The sequence below is a fragment of the Mizuhopecten yessoensis genome, unplaced genomic scaffold, assembly GCF_002113885.1.
Source record: "Mizuhopecten yessoensis strain PY_sf001 unplaced genomic scaffold, ASM211388v2 scaffold213, whole genome shotgun sequence".
Lineage (NCBI taxonomy): Eukaryota > Metazoa > Mollusca > Bivalvia > Pectinida > Pectinidae > Mizuhopecten > Mizuhopecten yessoensis.
This window is the reverse complement of record NW_018403434.1, coordinates 1,293,766-1,314,475: the sequence shown is the minus strand read 5'-3', so window position 1 is coordinate 1,314,475 and position 20,710 is coordinate 1,293,766. Positions and strand designations below refer to the sequence as shown.

The window sequence follows — 20,710 nt, the reverse complement described above, 5'->3', positions numbered from 1 at the left end:
ATTGCTTTCAAGATAGGTAAATTATTTATCGGCCAAGTTTATTTTTACTTTAACAGAAAGATGTTTTTTTAATTGTGAATTTTACTTCAACTGGCACAAAGTGCCTGTTAGGTTATACCTTGGTGCGATGTCAATCATCCATCCAACTGGCTGTATTTCTTTTAAAAACTTCTTCTTAACTCATTTACTCCTGAAGACACATTTGAGCTCTTCCAATTCAAAGGTTGGATTAGTCCATTATGAAATTTCAGGGGTGAATGAGTTAAAAAACAAAAGGCCAAGGGTCATGATATTTGACTTGATGGTGTGGTGGTCCAGAATGTTTGTCTTCGGAAAAATGGAAATTGGGACCACAGAGTGCAGCTGTAATCCACTGATCATAGTGTACAGTTATGCAGATTTCAAGTGGTTTACTTGGCCATACAATGGCTACAGAAAGTAATGTGTACCAGGAAATATTCATTTAAATTTTCGCCTTTTTTGGCCTCATACAGAGGGAAAATTCATCCTAAAGGAGACTATTCGTATACAGCATACTTAACACAGTTTTCACTGTGAATGGTGAAATTAAAGCTAGGCATCAATTGATTTAATCAGTGACTGGCAATATTTTACATACAGCATCTTAAAGTACAGTAGGGGGAAGATCAGTCAACTTTTGCTGGAAATAAGTTAACAAAGTTGATCAAATTATATATTATAGTTATTTTCTGATAAAAAGACCATTTTCAAAATTATAAAAAAAAATGCATTTAAATTTCTATTCTTTTACATTGAGTAATTTATTATGAGGGTGTATACAAAAAGTTTATAAGTCTTGAGCAATATTTGATATATATTTATTCTTTCTTACAGAGGGCAGCTTTTGTAAAACTGAATGAGGATGTCATGATGATTGGAAATTTCTTCATGCAGGGTACACATGTAATGAGGAATGTTCCCAAGTCTATGTTACCAGAGAATATCCGCCATTTGTAAGTTCTGTACCCAAGACTATGTTACCGGAGAATATCCGCCATTTGTAAGTTCTGTACCCATGTCTATATGTTACCGGAGAATATCCGCCATTTGTACGTTCTGTACCCATGTCTATGTTACCGGAGAATATCCACCATTTGTAAGTTCTGTACCCATGTCTATATGTTACCAGAGAATATCCGCCATTTGTAAGTTCTGTACCCATGTCTATGTTACCAGAGAATATCCGCCATTAGTAAGTTCTGTACTCAAGTCTATGTTACCAGAGAATATCCACCATTTGTAAGTTCTGTACCCAAGTCTGTGTTACCAGAGAATATCCGCCATTTGTACGTTCTGTACCCATGTCTATGTTACCGGAGAATATCCGCCATTTGTAAGTTCTGTACCCATGTCTATGTTACCAGAGAATATCCGCCATTTGTAAGTTATTGAGGACCTAGCTAATTTCCTTGATTTGATAAACAGGTGCCACATGTGGTACAGGAAATACTGTTTATTTTTTCAGATATTATGTGGGAGCTAAGGATGTCTTTCCTTTAGTTTTGGTGTCTCCTCACTTCCTTTTCTTGTTTTTTTATATTGAATTTCAGCACCCATTTTGTTTTGTGAATTGTTGTTATAGTCAAACTTTTACTTCCATTACATAATGATGCTTGAAAAGTTCTTACAGGAAACTGATATGCCTATACTTAAAGCTATGTATACATCAAACTATACCAAAGCATATACTTCAAAAGTAAACGCCCTGTGTATTATACAGTGTCAAGAAAGCCAGGGAAATTGTGTTATAGATACAGGCGATAATACATTTATTGAAGCAAGGAGGGTCTAATTGGCTGTGATAAATATGCTTTCATGTATAAATATTAATATCTTATGTTACAGTTTAATATTGATGGTGACTGTGTATATATTTACACTTCATGTTTCAGTTTCAATGTTGATGGTGACCATGTACAAGTCTACAGCCTACACTCCGACCACTATAATGAACGGGTACCATGTTATTTTACTATGTTATGAAGAAAAAAACAGAAATTAAAGTTCTCCTTAAGCCCAGGGCCCACTTGTATAAAACATCTCAAAGTTAAGGAAAATCTCAAGCAATGTATTGTCTATGGGAAATATTAGACTTGAGGAAATCTCAAGAGTTGAGATGTTTTATACAAGTGGGCTCAAAAAATTCTTAACTCCAAAAATATTCATTACTTAAACATATATCTGAAATTTGGCCACTGTTTCCAATCAACAGGTGATTTTTTTCTAGCATTAACAGAGTCTACAATGTGAAGGTAAGGGAGATCAGGAAATTCTACTTTAGAGTGTAGAATTTGGGTCAGAACCTAGGAACACAATACATCTCCAACACACACACAGGCATACACACATAGGGAGATATTAGCCAGGTGGCATATATGCTTGGAGGATTATTTGAGCATATACCTCTGTTCTCTTCTACAATAGATAAAGCGTAACTCCCAAACTTAAAGTCCACTTTTATTTGTTTGTAACTTTACACCGTTTTAAAATGTACCCCCTCCCTAGGGTAAATGGGTGACAATGAATGTCACAACACTGCTGGATCGTTACAGTGCAGCTGACGCATCACTAAAGCCTGCAGGCGAAAATGATTCCAACGTGTATTCCTCGTAGATGAGCGAGCACTGTGTTCCACTGTGAGCACAATTTTTACAGTCTTTGCATACAGTAGTGATAGGACTAGTAGTAAGCACCTGATAAGGCAGCTCCTCCAAATTCCTCAAAATTGTATTAATTAATGTATATGCTAATTGTATTAGATGTATCAATTATATATCTACGTACAGTAAAGCACTTAAGACTCATTTAGAGTGGCTTATTCTAGCTATACAGGGCGCTATATCAAATGTTGTATATTTTATTTATTTAGGTTTTGCCGAATTTTTATTACACACGACTAACGTCATACAACATTGAGATGATACAACACTAGAATTATTACATTATACAATGCCATTGGTCATATAATTTAATATTGTTTGTAAAACACTTTTTCATTGGTGTAAAAATTGCTTGTTCCCAAAAGAGAAGTCATCTATAACACTTAAACAATCATCTGAAACCACGTTTCTATACATCAATAGACCAATCTATAATCTAGTCCAATCCTTAATTATCTGATTCAAAACTTAAATTTTTGAAAAATTGAATAATTCTAATTTTCTTTTCCTGTAAGATGAGGGAAGCTGCGTATAAGATCTACCTTTATCCTGACAAACACCAGGAACATCTTTTAATGAGTCTACTCCATAGTCGACACAAACTGGCGCAGGTCGTGGGCTTTGAGACATTTGCCCACAGGACAATCAAGGGCACAATGGCAGAAACTCCAGGTAAAAAACATAACCTACTACTGGAAGTACAGAAAGCAGCTCTCCATTCGTTTTGACCAGTTGAATTTTATAAACGAGCCTCACTCAATTAAAAAGGTTTTGTTAAAGATAAACAATGTTTAAGCTCTTGTTTTCTTTCTTTATAAATATAAAATCCAACAAGATAACAAACGTTTGATTATCAATCCTGTTTAGAGTGTCGGACACTGAAACATGATGATCCTGTTTCTGAGATCCCATCATCGAGACGACAAACATACTTCAGTTTATTGTCAATGTTAGCTTATGCAACTGGTTTGTTAGCTCATCTGCCGGAGTGCAAGTGAGCTTATGTCATGGTGCAGCATCCGTCATCTATCGTCGTCCTTCAACTTTTCCTTTAAACAACTTCTTCTGAAGAACAGACAGGCCTAGAGTCATGATATTTGGCTGAACACTTCCTTGGATAGAGCCAGACAAAGTTTGAGAATGAAAATGACCTTTACCTACTTTAAAGGTATCATGGGTCAAACGTGTCAAACACTTCAAACAACTTCTACTGAAGAACTGAAAAGTATTGAATCTTCATATTTGGCTGGTGACTTCATGGGATAGAGCCTGACAAAGTTTTAAAAAGAAAATGACCTTGACCTACTTTCAAGGTTACAGGGGTCAAATATGTCAAACACTTTAAACGACTTTTTCTGAATTATCTAAGAGCATAGATTTATAATATTTGGCTAGTAGCTTCCAGGGATGGCGCCTGACAAAGTTTGCAAATGAAAATAACCGGGATCTCCTTATATGGTAACAGGTGTCAAATATGTCAAACACTTTAAACAACTTCTTCCTAAGGACTGAAAGTTATAGAATCTTAATATTTGACTGGAAGCTTTTGGGGTGGAGCCAACAAAGTTTGAGAAGGAAAATGACTGACCTACTGTCAAGGTCACAGGGAAACAACTTGTGTAAAGGAACCAAACAGCATAGAATGTCATACTGTCGCGTCTGTCGTCTGTCCGTCCGTCGTCCGTCCGTCAACAATTTCTTTAAACTTGTGTATATATAGTTTTGGGGTTTTGAGACTTAACCCCTGGGTCATAACTTTGAAATGGTTAAAATTCCCACCCTAAAAATATATATACAAATGCTGGGCAAAAGGAGACAAATGCAGTCATGATATTATAATTGATCCTGGGGTCTGGCCACAACCCTAGGGACCTAGTTTCTGAGTCACAGCTTGGAAACAGTTGAGATCCCCACCCCATAACCATACATAAAATTGCTGGGCATGACAAATCTAATAGAGATATGCTACAAGGATTGTCCTTGGGGTCTGGCATATTCCCTTTGATCTCATTTGGAGAATATTTTGCCATGATTGTTTAGATATCCAGGTGAGTGATACAGGCCCTATGGGCCTCTTGTATAATAATATTCGGCTGGTAGTTTCAACAGATGGAGAATATTTTGTTATGACTGCTTAAATATTCAGGTGAACGATACAGGCCCTCTTGGCCTCTTGTTGTTACCTCATTATTCACATGCGTATGTATTGTATGACAGGTGAAGAAATGTTAAATTTCAGTACAAATCAGTGACTTTCCTTATGACTTATGATCAAATAAAATTAAGAAAATTGTTGAAATATATATTTTGCTATATGTCATTTTTGTACATTCTTGTCATGTGTTATTCCACAGAAAATGTCATGGATTTCCTTGAAAACTTGGCAGACAGCATTAGACCAAGGTGAGAGTTTATTTATTCTGAAGACTTAATTACACAGCAGGGGTGTCCAGTTTCCTATTTAATGTGCCAGCCAGTTGTCAGATTTTGACTTATCCTACCAGTCCAGTCTATGTTTTCTCATTTTAATATTGAAATGACACACTACCGTAACATCTTTGTTTAAAATGTTTCTTCCTGTACTTACAGAGCTGATGCTGATTATGCGGACATGCGTCGTCTGAAACTAGCTGAAGGAGGAATAGAAAACGTGAGAATAATCACATCCATGCTATATTCCTTCAAAATACTCTCTTTAATTAGACGTTGACAAAAATGACTTTCATTTCAGTGATAAGATCAACTCATCATATCTTCATAGAAATTATTGTTGATTAACTAATTTGGTTGGATCATGTCAGATAGAACAGCATGTCATTAAAGTCAGGTGACAGTAAAGTCAGGTTTCACTGTTTATTATGGGATGTCGTGAAAGTCAGGTGTCGGTACAGTCAGGTTTCATTGTTTTTACAGGATGTTGTGATAGTCAGTTGTCAGTCAAGTCAGATTTCACTGTATATTATGGGATGTTGTGGTAGAAAGGGGTCAGTAAAGTGATAATTCAGTGTATATTATGGGATGTTGTGATAGAAAGGTGTCAGTAAAGTCAGATTTCACTGCATATTATGGGATGTTGTGATAGAAAGGGGTCAGTAAAGTGATAACTCAGTGTATATTATGGGATGTTGTGATAGAAAGGCGTCAGTAAAGTCATAATTCAGTGTATATTATGGGATGGTGTGATAGAAAGGTGTCAGTAAAGTCAGATTTCACTGCATATTATGGGATGTTGTGATAGAAAGGGGTCATTAAAGTCAGATTTCACCGTATATTATGGGATGTTATAATAGAAATGTGTCAGTAAAGTCATAATTCAGTGTAAATTATGGGATGTTGTGATAGAAAGGTGTCATTAAAGTCAGATTTCACCGTATATTATGGGATGTTGTAATAGAAATGTGTCAGTAAAGTCATAATTCAGTGTATATTATGGGATGTTGTGATAGAAAGGTGTCAGTAAAGTCATAATTCAGTGTATATTATGGGATGTTGTGATAGAAAGGTGTCAGTAAAGTCATAATTCAGTGTATATTATGGGATGTTGTGATAGAAAGGTATCAGTAAAGTCACAATTCAGGGTATATTATGGGATGTTGTGATAGAAAGGTATCAGTAAAGTCAGATTTCAGTGTATATTATGGGATGTTGTGATAGAAAGGTGTCAGTAAAGTCAGATTTCACTGTATATTATGGGATGTTGTGATAGAAAGGTGTCAGTAAAGTCATAATTCAGTGTATATTATGGGATGTTGTGATAGAAAGGTATCAGTAAAGTCAGGTTTCACTGTATATTATGGGATATTGTGATAGAAAGGTGACAGTAAAGTCATAATTCAGTGTATATTATGAGATGTTGTGATAGAAAGGTATCAGTAAAGTCATAATTCAGTGTATATTATGGGATGTTGTGATAGAAAGGTGACAGTAAAGTCAGGTTTCACTGTATATAATGGGATGTCGTGAAAGTCAGGTGTCGGTACAGTCAGGTTTCATTATTTCTACAGGATGTTGTGATAGTCAGTTGTCAGTCAAGTCAGATTTCACTGTATATTATGGGATGTTGTAATAGAAAGGTGTCAGTAAAGTCATAATTCAGTGTATATTATGGGATGTTGTGATAGAAAGGTGTCAGTAAAGTCATAATTCAGTGTATATTATGGGATGTTGTGATAGAAAGGTGTCAGTAAAGTCATAATTCAGTGTATATTATGGGATGTTGTGATAGAAAGGTGTCAGTAAAGTCATAATTCAGTGTATATTATGGGATGTTGTGATAGAAAGGTGTCAGTAAAGTCATAATTCAGTGTATATTATGGGATGTTGTGATAGAAAGGTGTCAGTAAAGTCATAATTCAGTGTATATTATGGGATGTTGTGATAGAAAGGTGTCAGTAAAGTCATAATTCAGTGTATATTATGGGATGTTGTGATAGAAAGGTGTCAGTAAAGTCATAATTCAGTGTATATTATGGGATGTTGTGATAGAAAGGTGTCAGTAAAGTCATAATTCAGTGTATATTATGGGATGTTGTGATAGAAAGGTGTCAGTAAAGTCATAATTCAGTGTATATTATGGGATGTTGTGATAGAAAGGTGTCAGTAAAGTCATAATTCAGTGTATATTATGGGATGTTGTGATAGAAAGGTGTCAGTAAAGTCATAATTCAGTGTATATTATGGGATGTTGTGATAGAAAGGTGTCAGTAAAGTCATAATTCAGTGTATATTATGGGATGTTGTGATAGAAAGGTGTCAGTAAAGTCATAATTCAGTGTATATTATGGGATGTTGTGATAGAAAGGTGTCAGTAAAGTCATAATTCAGTGTATATTATGGGATGTTGTGATAGAAAGGTGTCAGTAAAGTCATAATTCAGTGTATATTATGGGATGTTGTGATAGAAAGGTGTCAGTAAAGTCATAATTCAGTGTATATTATGGGATGTTGTGATAGAAAGGTGTCAGTAAAGTCATAATTCAGTGTATATTATGGGATGTTGTGATAGAAAGGTGTCAGTAAAGTCATAATTCAGTGTATATTATGGGATGTTGTGATAGAAAGGTGTCAGTAAAGTCATAATTCAGTGTATATTATGGGATGTTGTGATAGAAAGGTGTCAGTAAAGTCATAATTCAGTGTATATTATGGGATGTTGTGATAGAAAGGTGTCAGTAAAGTCATAATTCAGTGTATATTATGGGATGTTGTGATAGAAAGGTGTCAGTAAAGTCATAATTCAGTGTATATTATGGGATGTTGTGATAGAAAGGTATCAGTAAAGTCATAATTCAGTGTATATTATGGGATGTTGTGATAGAAAGGTATCAGTAAAGTCATAATTCAGTGTATATTATGGGATGTTGTGATAGAAAGGTATCAGTAAAGTCATAATTCAGTGTATATTATGGGATGTTGTGATAGAAAGGTATCAGTAAAGTCATAATTCAGTGTATATTATGGGATGTTGTGATAGAAAGGTATCAGTAAAGTCATAATTCAGTGTATATTATGGGATGTTGTGATAGAAAGGTATCAGTAAAGTCATAATTCAGTGTATATTATGGGATGTTGTGATAGAAAGGTATCAGTAAAGTCATAATTCAGTGTATATTATGGGATGTTGTGATAGAAAGGTATCAGTAAAGTCATAATTCAGTGTATATTATGGGATGTTGTGATAGAAAGGTGTCAGTAAAGTCATAATTCAGTGTATATTATGGGATGTTGTGATAGAAAGGTGTCAGTAAAGTCATAATTCAGTGTATATTATGGGATGTTGTGATAGAAAGGTGTCAGTAAAGTCATAATTCAGTGTATATTATGGGATGTTGTGATAGAAAGGTGTCAGTAAAGTCATAATTCAGTGTATATTATGGGATGTTGTGATAGAAAGGTGTCAGTAAAGTCATAATTCAGTGTATATTATGGGATGTTGTGATAGAAAGGTATCAGTAAAGTCATAATTCAGTGTATATTATGGGATGTTGTGATAGAAAGGTGTCAGTAAAGTCATAATTCAGTGTATATTATGGGATGTTGTGATAGAAAGGTATCAGTAAAGTCATAATTCAGTGTATATTATGGGATGTTGTGATAGAAAGGTGTCAGTAAAGTCAGATTTCACTGTATATTATGAGATGTTGTGATAGAAAGGTATCAGTAAAGTCAGATTTCACTGTATATTATGGGATGTTGTGATAGAAAGGTTTCAGTAAAGTCAGATTTCACTGTATATTATGGGATGTTGTGATAGAAAGGTGTCAGTAAAGTCAGATTTCACTGTATATTATGGGATGACATTAAAGTCAAGTTGATTTAAAAATTCAGGTTTCATTGTGTTGTTATTTTGATATTTAAATAAAATGGTTGTTACATTCATGACTACTGCCATAACTTTCTATTGAGTGTGTTCTATTTATAGAGTATTCTGGCATGGGACCCGCCATACTATAGTGCCAAGGGGAGACAACTTGTGTAAGTGATCATTTTAAAACATAATGACTCGCGAAGATTTTCAGTACCTGAGTAAATATATCAGACATTGATATATTCTTTAACATGCTGTTAGTAAGCTTAAGAAAGCCTGTCAACAGAGTGTTCCTTATTATGGTGTTAATGATCTAGACAGAATGGAAAGTGCTATAAGTCTGAACAGGAATGCGGACAATTTGAATAGCATGCTTTTGCACTTAGTCTGTTTTTGAGAATTGAGAATGTTCTCAAGATAACAACTTTTGTTAAATTTAGTTCTTTACATGTGAGTCATTGATATCAATTGCTATAGAAAGATGATAATATTTTACAGAAAAAAATATATTCAAATTATTATGCAAATGGTTTATAGAACACTTTAAGATAATGCTGAAAATATTTTAGTTTAGAACACACAAGTTAAACATTATTTCATTCAAAAATTAAACAAATACTGTATAAATATTACATCAAGATGTGAATACAAGTGTATCAGTTAATTAGTAAACACATGTATTATGTTATATGTCTTGTATCTTATAATCTGTAAGGCTTATAGAATAAACAAATCGAATTGAAGTTGTGAAAGTTTAGTGTTTCCTCTCTCAATCCAGTAAATATATCCTCAGTCTTACTTGTTTACAGCTCCAACCTAAAGAGCTATGAGGTGATGCCATATTTCTCCATCGGAGGTTGTATGGAGGGGCTCAGCAACCTATACAAATGTCTGTTCAACGTCACTCTACAGAATGTGAAGCTTGAAAATGGTGAGGCCTGGGCCAAGGACATCCACAAACTGGTAAATATCTGTATATACATGTTACAAGCCATGCCCAGTGATAAGCCCACTCCTTGTTGATCAAATCTTACAGATGAGAGTTATAATTTACAGCCCCTGCATTGGAGATGCAAGTGTCCTATAGTGTCCTATAGTGTCCTATATTGTCCTATAGTGTCCTAAAGTGTCCTATATTGTCCTATAGTGATCATGTCTGTCCTTCCACAGTTTCATTTCAAGATATGGTTTCAGAATGCAAAAGACTAATATTTTTTAAATGATGATACACTGTGATATGTAGATATGCAATAAGGTCAAGTTCAAGGCCACTGTTACTAAATATAGACCACATGTGTATGGTCAAGCCCATGGATGTGCCCTTGATGACATGTCATTGTTCTAGTTTAGAATATGTGCTTGTGTGTACAGAATCAGGTACCAAAGATATACCATTTTCTAGGTACAAGTGATAAGATCTCCTAGATCCTTGTTTATATCTTATACAGATGAATGTTGCATCTTGAAATAAGATCTTTTGGTATTGAAGAACCTAAATGAAAATAAGACCTTTGGCTTGCATTAACAAGTTTATCCCATTGTTAAGATTCAGGCTAGTAGTATATATATGATACCTTTCCAATTAGTACGGATTATAGGAGACATTGTTAAGGACCCTCTTTGCTAATTACAATGAGTAAACATAAACAGTACATTACATAAAAAGTAGCAAGACTTGAGGCAAAACATTAAACTGTTCATGTTGTTTTGAAGAGAATAAAAAAGATAAATAGAAACAAGTTTTGTATAACTCTATATATCAACACTAATAATTCTGTTGTATATATATATTTTTGCCTAAAATTTCTCGTAACTTATGCTATAGTATTTATAAAACATTTGATTGTTTTCTAGCTAACTAGATAAAGAAATAAAAGACAATATGGCTATATACATTTGGATTGGATTTTCTCACTTATACAAAAGTGAAAACACTGCACCTTTGGAAAGTTCTCATTTGATAAGAACTGTGTTTGCTGGATTATCAGTGTAGACCTGACAGATTACATGTGTACACTACTAGTCTGATTTCTACGACAGGCTGTGGTACACGAGTCGGAGGGTGTGCTGGGCTATATCTACTGTGACTTCTTTGAGAGACCTGACAAACCTCCACAGGTAAAGTGTTCAGAACATACCCTTGTTTGACACCTACTGCATGTGTGTGTACAGCTGCTCCTTGTCAGAGGGGGTAATATGACTTTTTATTTTAGACAATAGTAACAGTTTCTTATACAATGCATGGAGGTTTCACAGCTACATCAACAGTGTAGTAGCCTCGATACACTGTATATGTAGGTGTGACATCTCCAAGTATTATGGTATGCATTTACTAAATATAAACAGTAATTAAAAATATGTAATTCTAATAAAAATCTGTAAATTTTCTAATACTTATCATTAAAATATTTATTGCAGTTAAATTTTCTGTTGTTTTCATTTAATTAAGAGTACATTATCTTGATTGCATAATGCTTGTAAAATTCTCTTTGTTAAGCTATGTGGTGAAAGAGACGTTTATCAAAATTGGGCTTAGCTGAAATTACAATAAAGTTAAAGGTTGCGATTACAGAGAATGTGTTTGCTCCAACAGGACTGTCATTACACCATCCAAGGAGGTCGACAGAAGCAGGACGGCCAGTACCAGCTTCCCATTGTGGTGTTACAGCTTAACTTCTCAGCCTCCCGGAGTAATGTCCCCTCCCTACTTACCCATGGTATGATGGAGAACTTGTTTCACGAGTTCGGACATGCCATGCACTCCATGTTGGGGCGGACAAAATACCAACATGTCACAGGTACATAGCAAGATGTTTCTAACAATGCCTAAAACTTACTTTGGCATTTTAATGAGAATGCACCTCTACAATAGCATAGGCCTGAGTTTGTTTATGTCCACAATAGTGTTAGCTTAAATCCTTCAACCCTCTCAATAGTTTAGGTCTGAGTTATCTTTCAATTCCAGCTCCACCTCCAGATTAACATAGGCCTGACTCTTCATTCAAGATATAGTCATAAGTTAACTTGTTTGGTTTCAGGTACAAGGTGTCCAACAGACTTTGCTGAGGTGCCATCTATACTGATGGAATATTTTGTGTCTGATCCAAGGGTATGTATACCTCATGTACTGTTAGCCTATGGGTATATTGTACATACAAAGAACCTAAAAGAAGGGTTCCTAACCAATAGTAAAGATTAACTGATACTTTAAAAAGGTGTTTTCCTTCCAGCAGGTGAGTTTTCTACCTAACAGTAAGTTGGCTTTACCCTAAAACAACAATTCAACATGCTAAAATTCATTCTAAGTACCAATTTCTCCTCTATAGGTGCTGTCGACGTTTGCATTCCACCACAAGACAGGTGAGCCACTTCCTATGGAGCAGATACAGAAACTCTGTGAGGCCAAGAGGTTATATGCAGCATCAGTAAGTTCCTTCAGCTAAAAAATGGTTTTTGTGGATCAGCTCAACTGGTTTTCACATATTTACCCACGGTACATACACAGACCTCAATACAGATACATATTTAGAGTCTGCAGGAACCAAATGCCACAGGCAGGATAATTTAATAGTTCAGGCAAATAAAAATTAGTAGTAAACTGTTTATTTTGCTAGCGCTTCCAAAAAAGGTGTCATGGTATTATTTTAATTCAATTCCTAACAAAATGCATCTTTTTTATATCTATGATGGTATGCAACACGATTCCCTTTTAACATATGTTTCATTATTTCATTTTTGAAATTAAGAAAATATCCTTTCTCCTGGATTTGAAATAAGTAAAATTTAAGTAATCTGAATTTAAAATAAGAAAAAATAATTCTTTAACCAAGTTATGTGATATAAATGTTACTTTATAGGTAAATTATTTAAGCAGGAAATATTTAAATTTCTGTTGTACAGTGATAAGATAAACCTTCCTACCAGAAAAGTTTTTATAAACCAAAAACAGCAAGAACTGTTGCACATGAATGTTTTCTGATGGAAAAGTGTTCAGGCCTTTCCATCTTACTGTTAGCATAAGCAGAGACAGATTATATGGGGTGATGTTAAACTCAAATTATGATGGAAATTTTTTATGGTTTTCAATTGATGTTTGTAATCTGACAGAATTGTTAACCACAGCAAACTCGACCTTGGTCCCGCAAAAAACAGCAAACAAGCTTTACTTACAGGACATGCAGGTCCAGGTGTTATCCTCCATCACTGACCAGGTGTTCCACAGTCGCTTCCCGTTTGAGAAAAACAAGAGTACGACACAGGTGATGGCCGATCTACATAAAAAATACTACAGCATTCCATACGTCGATAATGCAGTAAGTACTACATGACACCGGTGTGGTGATGTCTGAGTGACAGAAACATACTACAGTAAGTACTACATGACACCGGTGTGGTGATGTCTGAGTGACAGAAACATACTACAGTAAGTACTACATGACACCGGTGTGGTGATGTCTGAGTGACAGAAACATACTACAGTAAGTACTACATGACACCGGTGTGGTGATGTCTGAGTGACAGAAACATACTACAGTAAGTACTACATGACACCGGTGTGGTGATGTCTGAGTGACAGAAACATACTACAGTAAGTACTACATGACACCGGTGTGGTGATGTCTGAGTGACAGAAACATACTACAGTAAGTACTACATGACACCGGTGTGGTGATGTCTGAGTGACAGAAACATACTACAGTAAGTACTACATGACACCGGTGTGGTGATGTCTGAGTGACAGAAACATACTACAGTAAGTACTACATGACACCGGTGTGGTGATGTCTGAGTGACAGAAACATACTACAGTAAGTACTACATGACACCGGTGTGGTGATGTCTGAGTGACAGAAACATACTACAGTAAGTACTACATGACACCGGTGTGGTGATGTCTGAGTGACAGAAACATACTACAGTAAGTACTACATGACACCGGTGTGGTGATGTCTGAGTGACAGAAACATACTACAGTAAGTACTACATGACACCGGTGTGGTGATGTCTGAGTGACAGAAACATACTACAGTAAGTACTACATGACACCGGTGTGGTGATGTCTGAGTGACAGAAACATACTACAGTAAGTACTACATGACACCGGTGTGGTGATGTCTGAGTGACAGAAACATACTACAGTAAGTACTACATGACACCGGTGTGGTGATGTCTGAGTGACAGAAACATACTACAGTAAGTACTACATGACACCGGTGTGGTGATGTCTGAGTGACAGAAACATACTACAGTAAGTACTACATGACACCGGTGTGGTGATGTCTGAGTGACAGAAACATACTACAGTAAGTACTACATGACACCGGTGTGGTGATGTCTGAGTGACAGAAACATACTACAGTAAGTACTACATGACACCGGTGTGGTGATGTCTGAGTGACAGAAACATACTACAGTAAGTACTACATGACACCGGTGTGGTGATGTCTGAGTGACAGAAACATACTACAGTAAGTACTACATGACACAGGTGTGGTGATGTCTGAGTGACAGAAACATACTACAGTAAGTACTACATGACACCGGTGTGGTGATGTCTGAGTGACAGAAACATACTTCAGTAAGTACTACATGATACAGGTGTGGTGATGTCTGAGTGACAGAAACATACTACAGAAAGTATTACACGACACCGGTGTGGTGATGTCTGAGGGACAGAAACATACTACAATAAGTACTACATGACACCAGTGTGGTGATGTCTGAGGGACAGAAACATACTACAGCATTCCCTACGTCATTGACGCAGCAACAATATATACTGTAAATCACATTTACAATGCATACTTTAATTGTGTACGGGCAATCTAACAGTTTATATTTAGAGACAGTTAACAGAAGGACCATATGACATTTTGTTCACACTTTTGCAGGGTCCCTTGTTAAAGCTCACCGGTACCACTGTGAAAAACCTCTAACGTCCGATACTGTGTATGAAATGTATACTCTTTGCTATTGATATCAAAGATCTTATAGCTTTTTATACCTTCACCTGTGCCATTTATTCCTGAACCAAACTCATAACGTATTTGATTATATGGATATTTCAGTATGACTCCATAACCCTGATTGTATGGCACCCCAACACTGATTTTATGCTTATTTTGAATTATCAAAGGTCTACCAATTTATTTTGCAAATATCACAATCCTTGTGACCTTTAAAGTGCAATTAATGGGACTGGTTCTGCTAAGTAGAAAGTATAAAAAATGTGAGAATATAGTTTAAGTGATTTTTGCTTTTCCATACACATTTGTACACACTTTTTATACATTATTAGGCATGGCAGCTGAGGTTTGGTCACCTTGTGGGATATGGCGCTAAGTATTACTCCTACCTCATGTCACGGGGTGTGGCCGCACGTATCTGGCATAAATGCTTTAAAGACGACCCCTTTAACAGGTAAGACAGAATAAACCAACTCTTTACACAAGTAAATTATAAATTGGACAACAATTTTAATTACATTCGATTCAGATAATGATATGCTTATTAATAGTACATATTATATATACAAAACGCAAACTACCTTCTGATATCCATTCAGATATAATTATTGTAAGACATTTTATATGTTAAAGTTAAGTAAACATGACCCTTTGTGTAATTTTAGGCTTTTATCATATGAAATGAAAAGAAAGTTTCAACTCACAATCTTTAGATTGGAATGGCCTCAGCCTGTCATCTCTCCTATTATTATGCCATGATCAATAAAAAAATTTTTTTTTATTATTATTAATAAGAGACTTTTTTGTAACATAATGTGAGTCTTGTTAATGATTTCTGCTAGAATATCACATATCACATTCCATGGCTTGTGGTAGAGTTATTTCCCTTGAAAATCTTTTATTATCATGTCAGAACTCAGAATTACACAAATAAATCATTGTGTACATTATTGTGTACCGGTATGTTATAAATCAGTCATCATTAATTTACCGAAGTCCCGATTGTCAGTCCTGTAATCTATTGGTTTGTGAGTGTAGGACTGGATAGAGGTGTACATGAGGCTGACATGTATCTTTAATGCTATGTAATTTTGATGTTACAGGCAGATGGGTGAGCGGTTCAGGGAAAAGATGCTGTCTCATGGCGGGGAGATAGCCCCAGGACTATTAGTCCAGTGTACGTAATATTTCATCTTTTATATATCTCCTGAATGGAATTCAGACTTCAAATTTTGGATAGAAAATAATGTCAGTGGCATAGAAATCCAGGTACACTGACTGAAACTATCTTACACTCAGGTACACTGAAATTATCTTACACTCAGGTACACTGACTGAAACTGTCTTACACTCAGGTACACTGAAATTATCTAACACTCTGGAACAATGAAATTATCTTACACTCAGGTACACTGAATTATCTTACACTCAGGTACACTGAAACCATCTTACACTCAGGTACACTGAAATTATCTTACACTCAGGTACACTGACTGAAACTGTCTTACACTCAGGTACACTGAAATTATCTAACACTCGGGAACAATGAAATTATCTTACACTCAGGTACTCTGTAATTATCTTACATTCAGGTACACTGAAACTATCTTACACTCAGGTACACTGAAACTATCTTACGCTCAGGTACAATGAAATTATCTTACACTTGGGTACAATGAAACTATCTAACACTCAGGTACACTGAAATTATCTTACACTCAAGTACACTAAAATTCTCTTACACTCAGGTACACTGAAATTGTCTTACACTCAGGTACATTGAAATTATCTTACACTCGGGTACAATGAAATTATCTTACACTCAGGTATACTGAAATTGTCGTACACTCAGGTACACTGAAATTATCTTACACTTAGGTACAATGAAACTATCTTACACTCAGGTACAGTGAAATTATCTTACACTCAGGTACATTGAAATTGTCTTACACTCAGGTACACTGAAATTGTCTTATGTAAACTTCTTTTCACATTTGAATATGTATCCTTAGATATCAGGACGTATGTTTATAATAGTTTGGCATGACAATCTTACTGTATCATGGTATACAAATTCTGTTACAGTTTTAGAATTAGATCAAAAGGACATGCATGTCCAATATGTTAACTAGTTAGCCTTAGTTAATCCAGAAACTTAAATAAATACTAGCAAAACCCTTACTTATAATTCAAATGTTAGTACATTCAATTTCGTGTTTTTATGTAAACGGTTAATGTGTATACCAGGTACATGAAATTAAGTTTATTTATACCAACAAATTATAATTCATATGCTGTTGTAATCACTGTAGACTGATTAGCTGAATCAGGAAATAATCACAGGAATATTTTTTTACAGCCATGCTTCAGGAAACACAGGAGTTGACAATGAACCAACTAGTTGAGTCCCTTATCCAGGACTTGGACAGTAGCTGATGAAAATAGATCACATGGCCTGCATAATGTTATAGTGGAAACACGAAAGTTAGGTCATCTCAAAAATCTGTTTTCATCTTTGTACAAAATAACAGTAGCTGGACAGTTAAAGCTGTGAACCACCAGACCTCCAAAACATTGACTTTTTATTCTGATGTGGTATTTGGGAGATGAAACATGAGATACTTCTATAAGGATCTGTGTTCCGCTAAAACAATTGTCAAGTGATATTTGGACAACGATTGTATTACAGTACAGTACAACACACTTCTTATTTTCAAGGCAGCAAAATGATGGAATTCCTCACTATGATATCCTGACCTTGACAATGTGGAACTTCTCACTCGTGACCTTGACCTTGTAAACATCTCACTCTTAGTCCTTAGATTTTGTGAGCATTTTCACCTAATCTGTAATAAGAGTGTAGTCAATCACAGAACTTGTGAAAGATGCCAAAACAGTAATTTTATCCAATGTAATGTTTGATACAGTTTGAAGCCCTGTATAAACAAGTATTTTACACATGTGCTATATAATGTTGTGATACTAATAATCATTAAACTTGTGATTGGACATTAACAAAAAATGTCAGTAATAACTGTACATTTCTTTTATGTTTTAAAACTTGTTAATTATTTGTTGTTTAAATTGTTTTGAGAACATTTGCTTTTCCCATGCTGTCAGATGAATTTTACCTGTTTCAATGAATCATGATTTTGTGCTGATTGAAATAAATAAATAGATATGTTACATATCCATTTTGCCTAAAAAAATCAATTATCTTGCATTTATGTAAAACAGGAAAATGTTCACACTTCTGATAGCCATCATTCAAAGACTGCCTACATACATTTACCACCATGATGAGACCTACATACATTTACCACCATGATGATCAGACCTGCATACGTTTACCACCATGATGATCAGACCTGCATACATTTACCACCATGATGAGACCTACATACATTAACCACCATGATGAGACCTACATACATTTACCACCATGATGAGACCTGCATACGTTTACCACCATGATGAGACCTACAGATGTTTACCACCATGATGAGACCTGCATACATTTACCACCATGATGCGACCTTTATACATTTACCACCATGATGAAAACTGCATACGTTTACCACCATGATGAGACCTGCATACGTTTACCACCATGATGAGACCTACCTGGGGGAGGAAGATCCTGGTAGTTGAGCAGAGTCGGAATCACTGTCAAACTCTTGATAGGAAGGAGACATGATCCGATATTCTGCAACATACTGCTTTGGCTTCGGACTCTGGGTAGATGAGAGATGATATGGGCCCTCTATCACCAATGGGCTGGTCATGCCGAGCCCTTGGTATACATACTTCAAAGAAATCGCGAGAGTATACTATTCCAAATTCTATGTATCTTCGACACTTTGGCACTGGACATCCGCGTCACACCAGTGTCCCTTTGTTGGGCTCCGTGGCGGGTGGAGGCATAGATCGTGAAACAAACAAAAATACACAGGGGTAAAGATAAAAACCACCAAAAACGACGGACATACCAAAAACCGGAACGATGACTCTAGCTCAAAATCAACACAAAACTCAACACAGAACACCCAATTCCCGCAATTCCTTGTGATGACCTCCACACAGAGCGGCAAAACAACGGCCGCGTTGTTGCCACTTCTGTTGAGGAAGGGCAACCAGGGAATTGCTGGGGATGTGAAATCCTTTAAGCCATTGGGATCGGGCGATCTCCTTATAGAGGTTTATCGCCAACACCAGGCGATGAACCTTCTTGGAACAACCAGTTTTGCCGGCATCGGTGTCAGTGTGAAACCACACTCATCGCTTAATTGCAGCAAGGGGGTAATTAGGTGCCCAGCCTTGCGCAATGAATGATGAAGACATACTGGCATATTTCCAGGAGGAGAGCATCCCAGGTCCCGGTCTCTGAGGTGAGGCGGAAGGTAATCAGGAGAAACAATGACACTATAAGAACAAACACCTTCATCATCACATTTTCAACACCAACACTACCCCATATACTAACAATCGGATACCAGAGGTACAACGTTTCCATCTACATCCCAAATCCATTGCGATGCCGAAACTGTCAGAAGTACGGTCATCACGAAAAGCAATGTAGACGAAAATCGATCTGCCAGTATTGTGGCCGTGAGGGTCACACCAAATAAAGTGACTATGACATCGCCAACCTGCGCTGTGTCAACTGTGAGGGGAAGCATGCTGACTCTTTTCGCGACTGCCCTTCCTGGAGCCGGTAGAGGGAGATATTACGGGTTAAATATACCCAAGGTGTCTCTTTCCCCAAGGCCAGGAGGATAGTCGGGAGTGCAGACATTGCTACACCCTCTTATGCACAGGTGACTCGAGGCAAGGCGCCGGTTGACAATGTCACGGTCAATGATGCTTCGGTTCAAGTATCTGAAGACATACCTGCCGGGGGCTCACAAGTCCCAGACATGGCTGGTCAACAGAACTTGAAAAAAGCATCACCCTCAAAAACAGCAACTTCATCAAAACCAGCACCACCATCAAAAACACCTTCCTCTTCAGGAGAAAACCCTCCAAAAGTTGGCCCATCTAAGGCACAGGTGCGGTCGCGTGATCTCGCTCACTTACATCTGTTCCACGATCCCAATTGAGGTCAGAGGCAAGAAAAAAATTAAAATAGTGAGGGGCAAATCTGATGGACCCAAACTGAATATCACCTTTGGCAAAGGATCAGAGGACCCGACAAACGGGATCAATGTCCTACTAGGTTTCGATGATGAGATGGAGACGAATGCCTCAGCGCTTCGTGCTTCGACTCCATCGAAATCCAGCCAAAATAGCAAAACAAAATTAATACAATTATCCAATGGAACATCCGCGGATTAAAGGCAAATATAGAAGAATTTCAGAATCTATCAAAAGAATTTAGACCCGCCATGTTTTGTCTACAAGAAATCATGCTCAAAAACCCAATCACGCTTAGAAATTTCTCACTCTACACTTACATTCCAACTGTAGTTAGCAGAGAAGCAGGTGGCGCAGCGGTAGCTGTACATAAAAATATTCCTCACAGAATGATCAAGTTAAACACAAATTTACAGGCTGTTGCTGTCTGTGCCACATTACACAGACAAATAACCGTCTGTTCAATTTATCTCCCTCCGAGTATTGTTTTCACTTGTGAGCAACTCAATAACATCGTCTCCCTGCTCCCAACACCATTCATAATCCTCGGTGATTTTAATGGTCATAATAGCCTGTGGGGCTCCCCCAACACAGACGAGAGAGGAAGACGAATTGAGAAATTT

At 36.5% G+C, this 20,710-nt stretch overlaps 1 protein-coding gene across 1 annotated transcript in view; it reads left to right on the top strand.

The window, feature by feature from the left end:
• Positions 1–18,149, top strand: part of LOC110466918 (mitochondrial intermediate peptidase-like) — a 31,437-nt gene extending 13,288 nt beyond the window's left edge. The window contains exons 6-20 of the mRNA XM_021523757.1: positions 856–974; positions 1,914–1,977; positions 3,197–3,353; positions 5,036–5,084; positions 5,271–5,331; positions 9,103–9,155; positions 9,798–9,951; positions 11,029–11,106; positions 11,582–11,786; positions 12,027–12,097; positions 12,315–12,413; positions 13,161–13,301; positions 15,287–15,408; positions 16,058–16,131; positions 17,314–18,149. Of these exons, the coding sequence (XP_021379432.1) occupies positions 856–974; positions 1,914–1,977; positions 3,197–3,353; positions 5,036–5,084; positions 5,271–5,331; positions 9,103–9,155; positions 9,798–9,951; positions 11,029–11,106; positions 11,582–11,786; positions 12,027–12,097; positions 12,315–12,413; positions 13,161–13,301; positions 15,287–15,408; positions 16,058–16,131; positions 17,314–17,390 (1,524 nt within the window). The 3' untranslated portion in view covers positions 17,391–18,149. The remainder of the gene's footprint in view (positions 1–855; positions 975–1,913; positions 1,978–3,196; positions 3,354–5,035; positions 5,085–5,270; positions 5,332–9,102; positions 9,156–9,797; positions 9,952–11,028; positions 11,107–11,581; positions 11,787–12,026; positions 12,098–12,314; positions 12,414–13,160; positions 13,302–15,286; positions 15,409–16,057; positions 16,132–17,313) is intronic.
• The last annotated feature ends 2,561 nt before the right edge of the window (positions 18,150–20,710 follow it).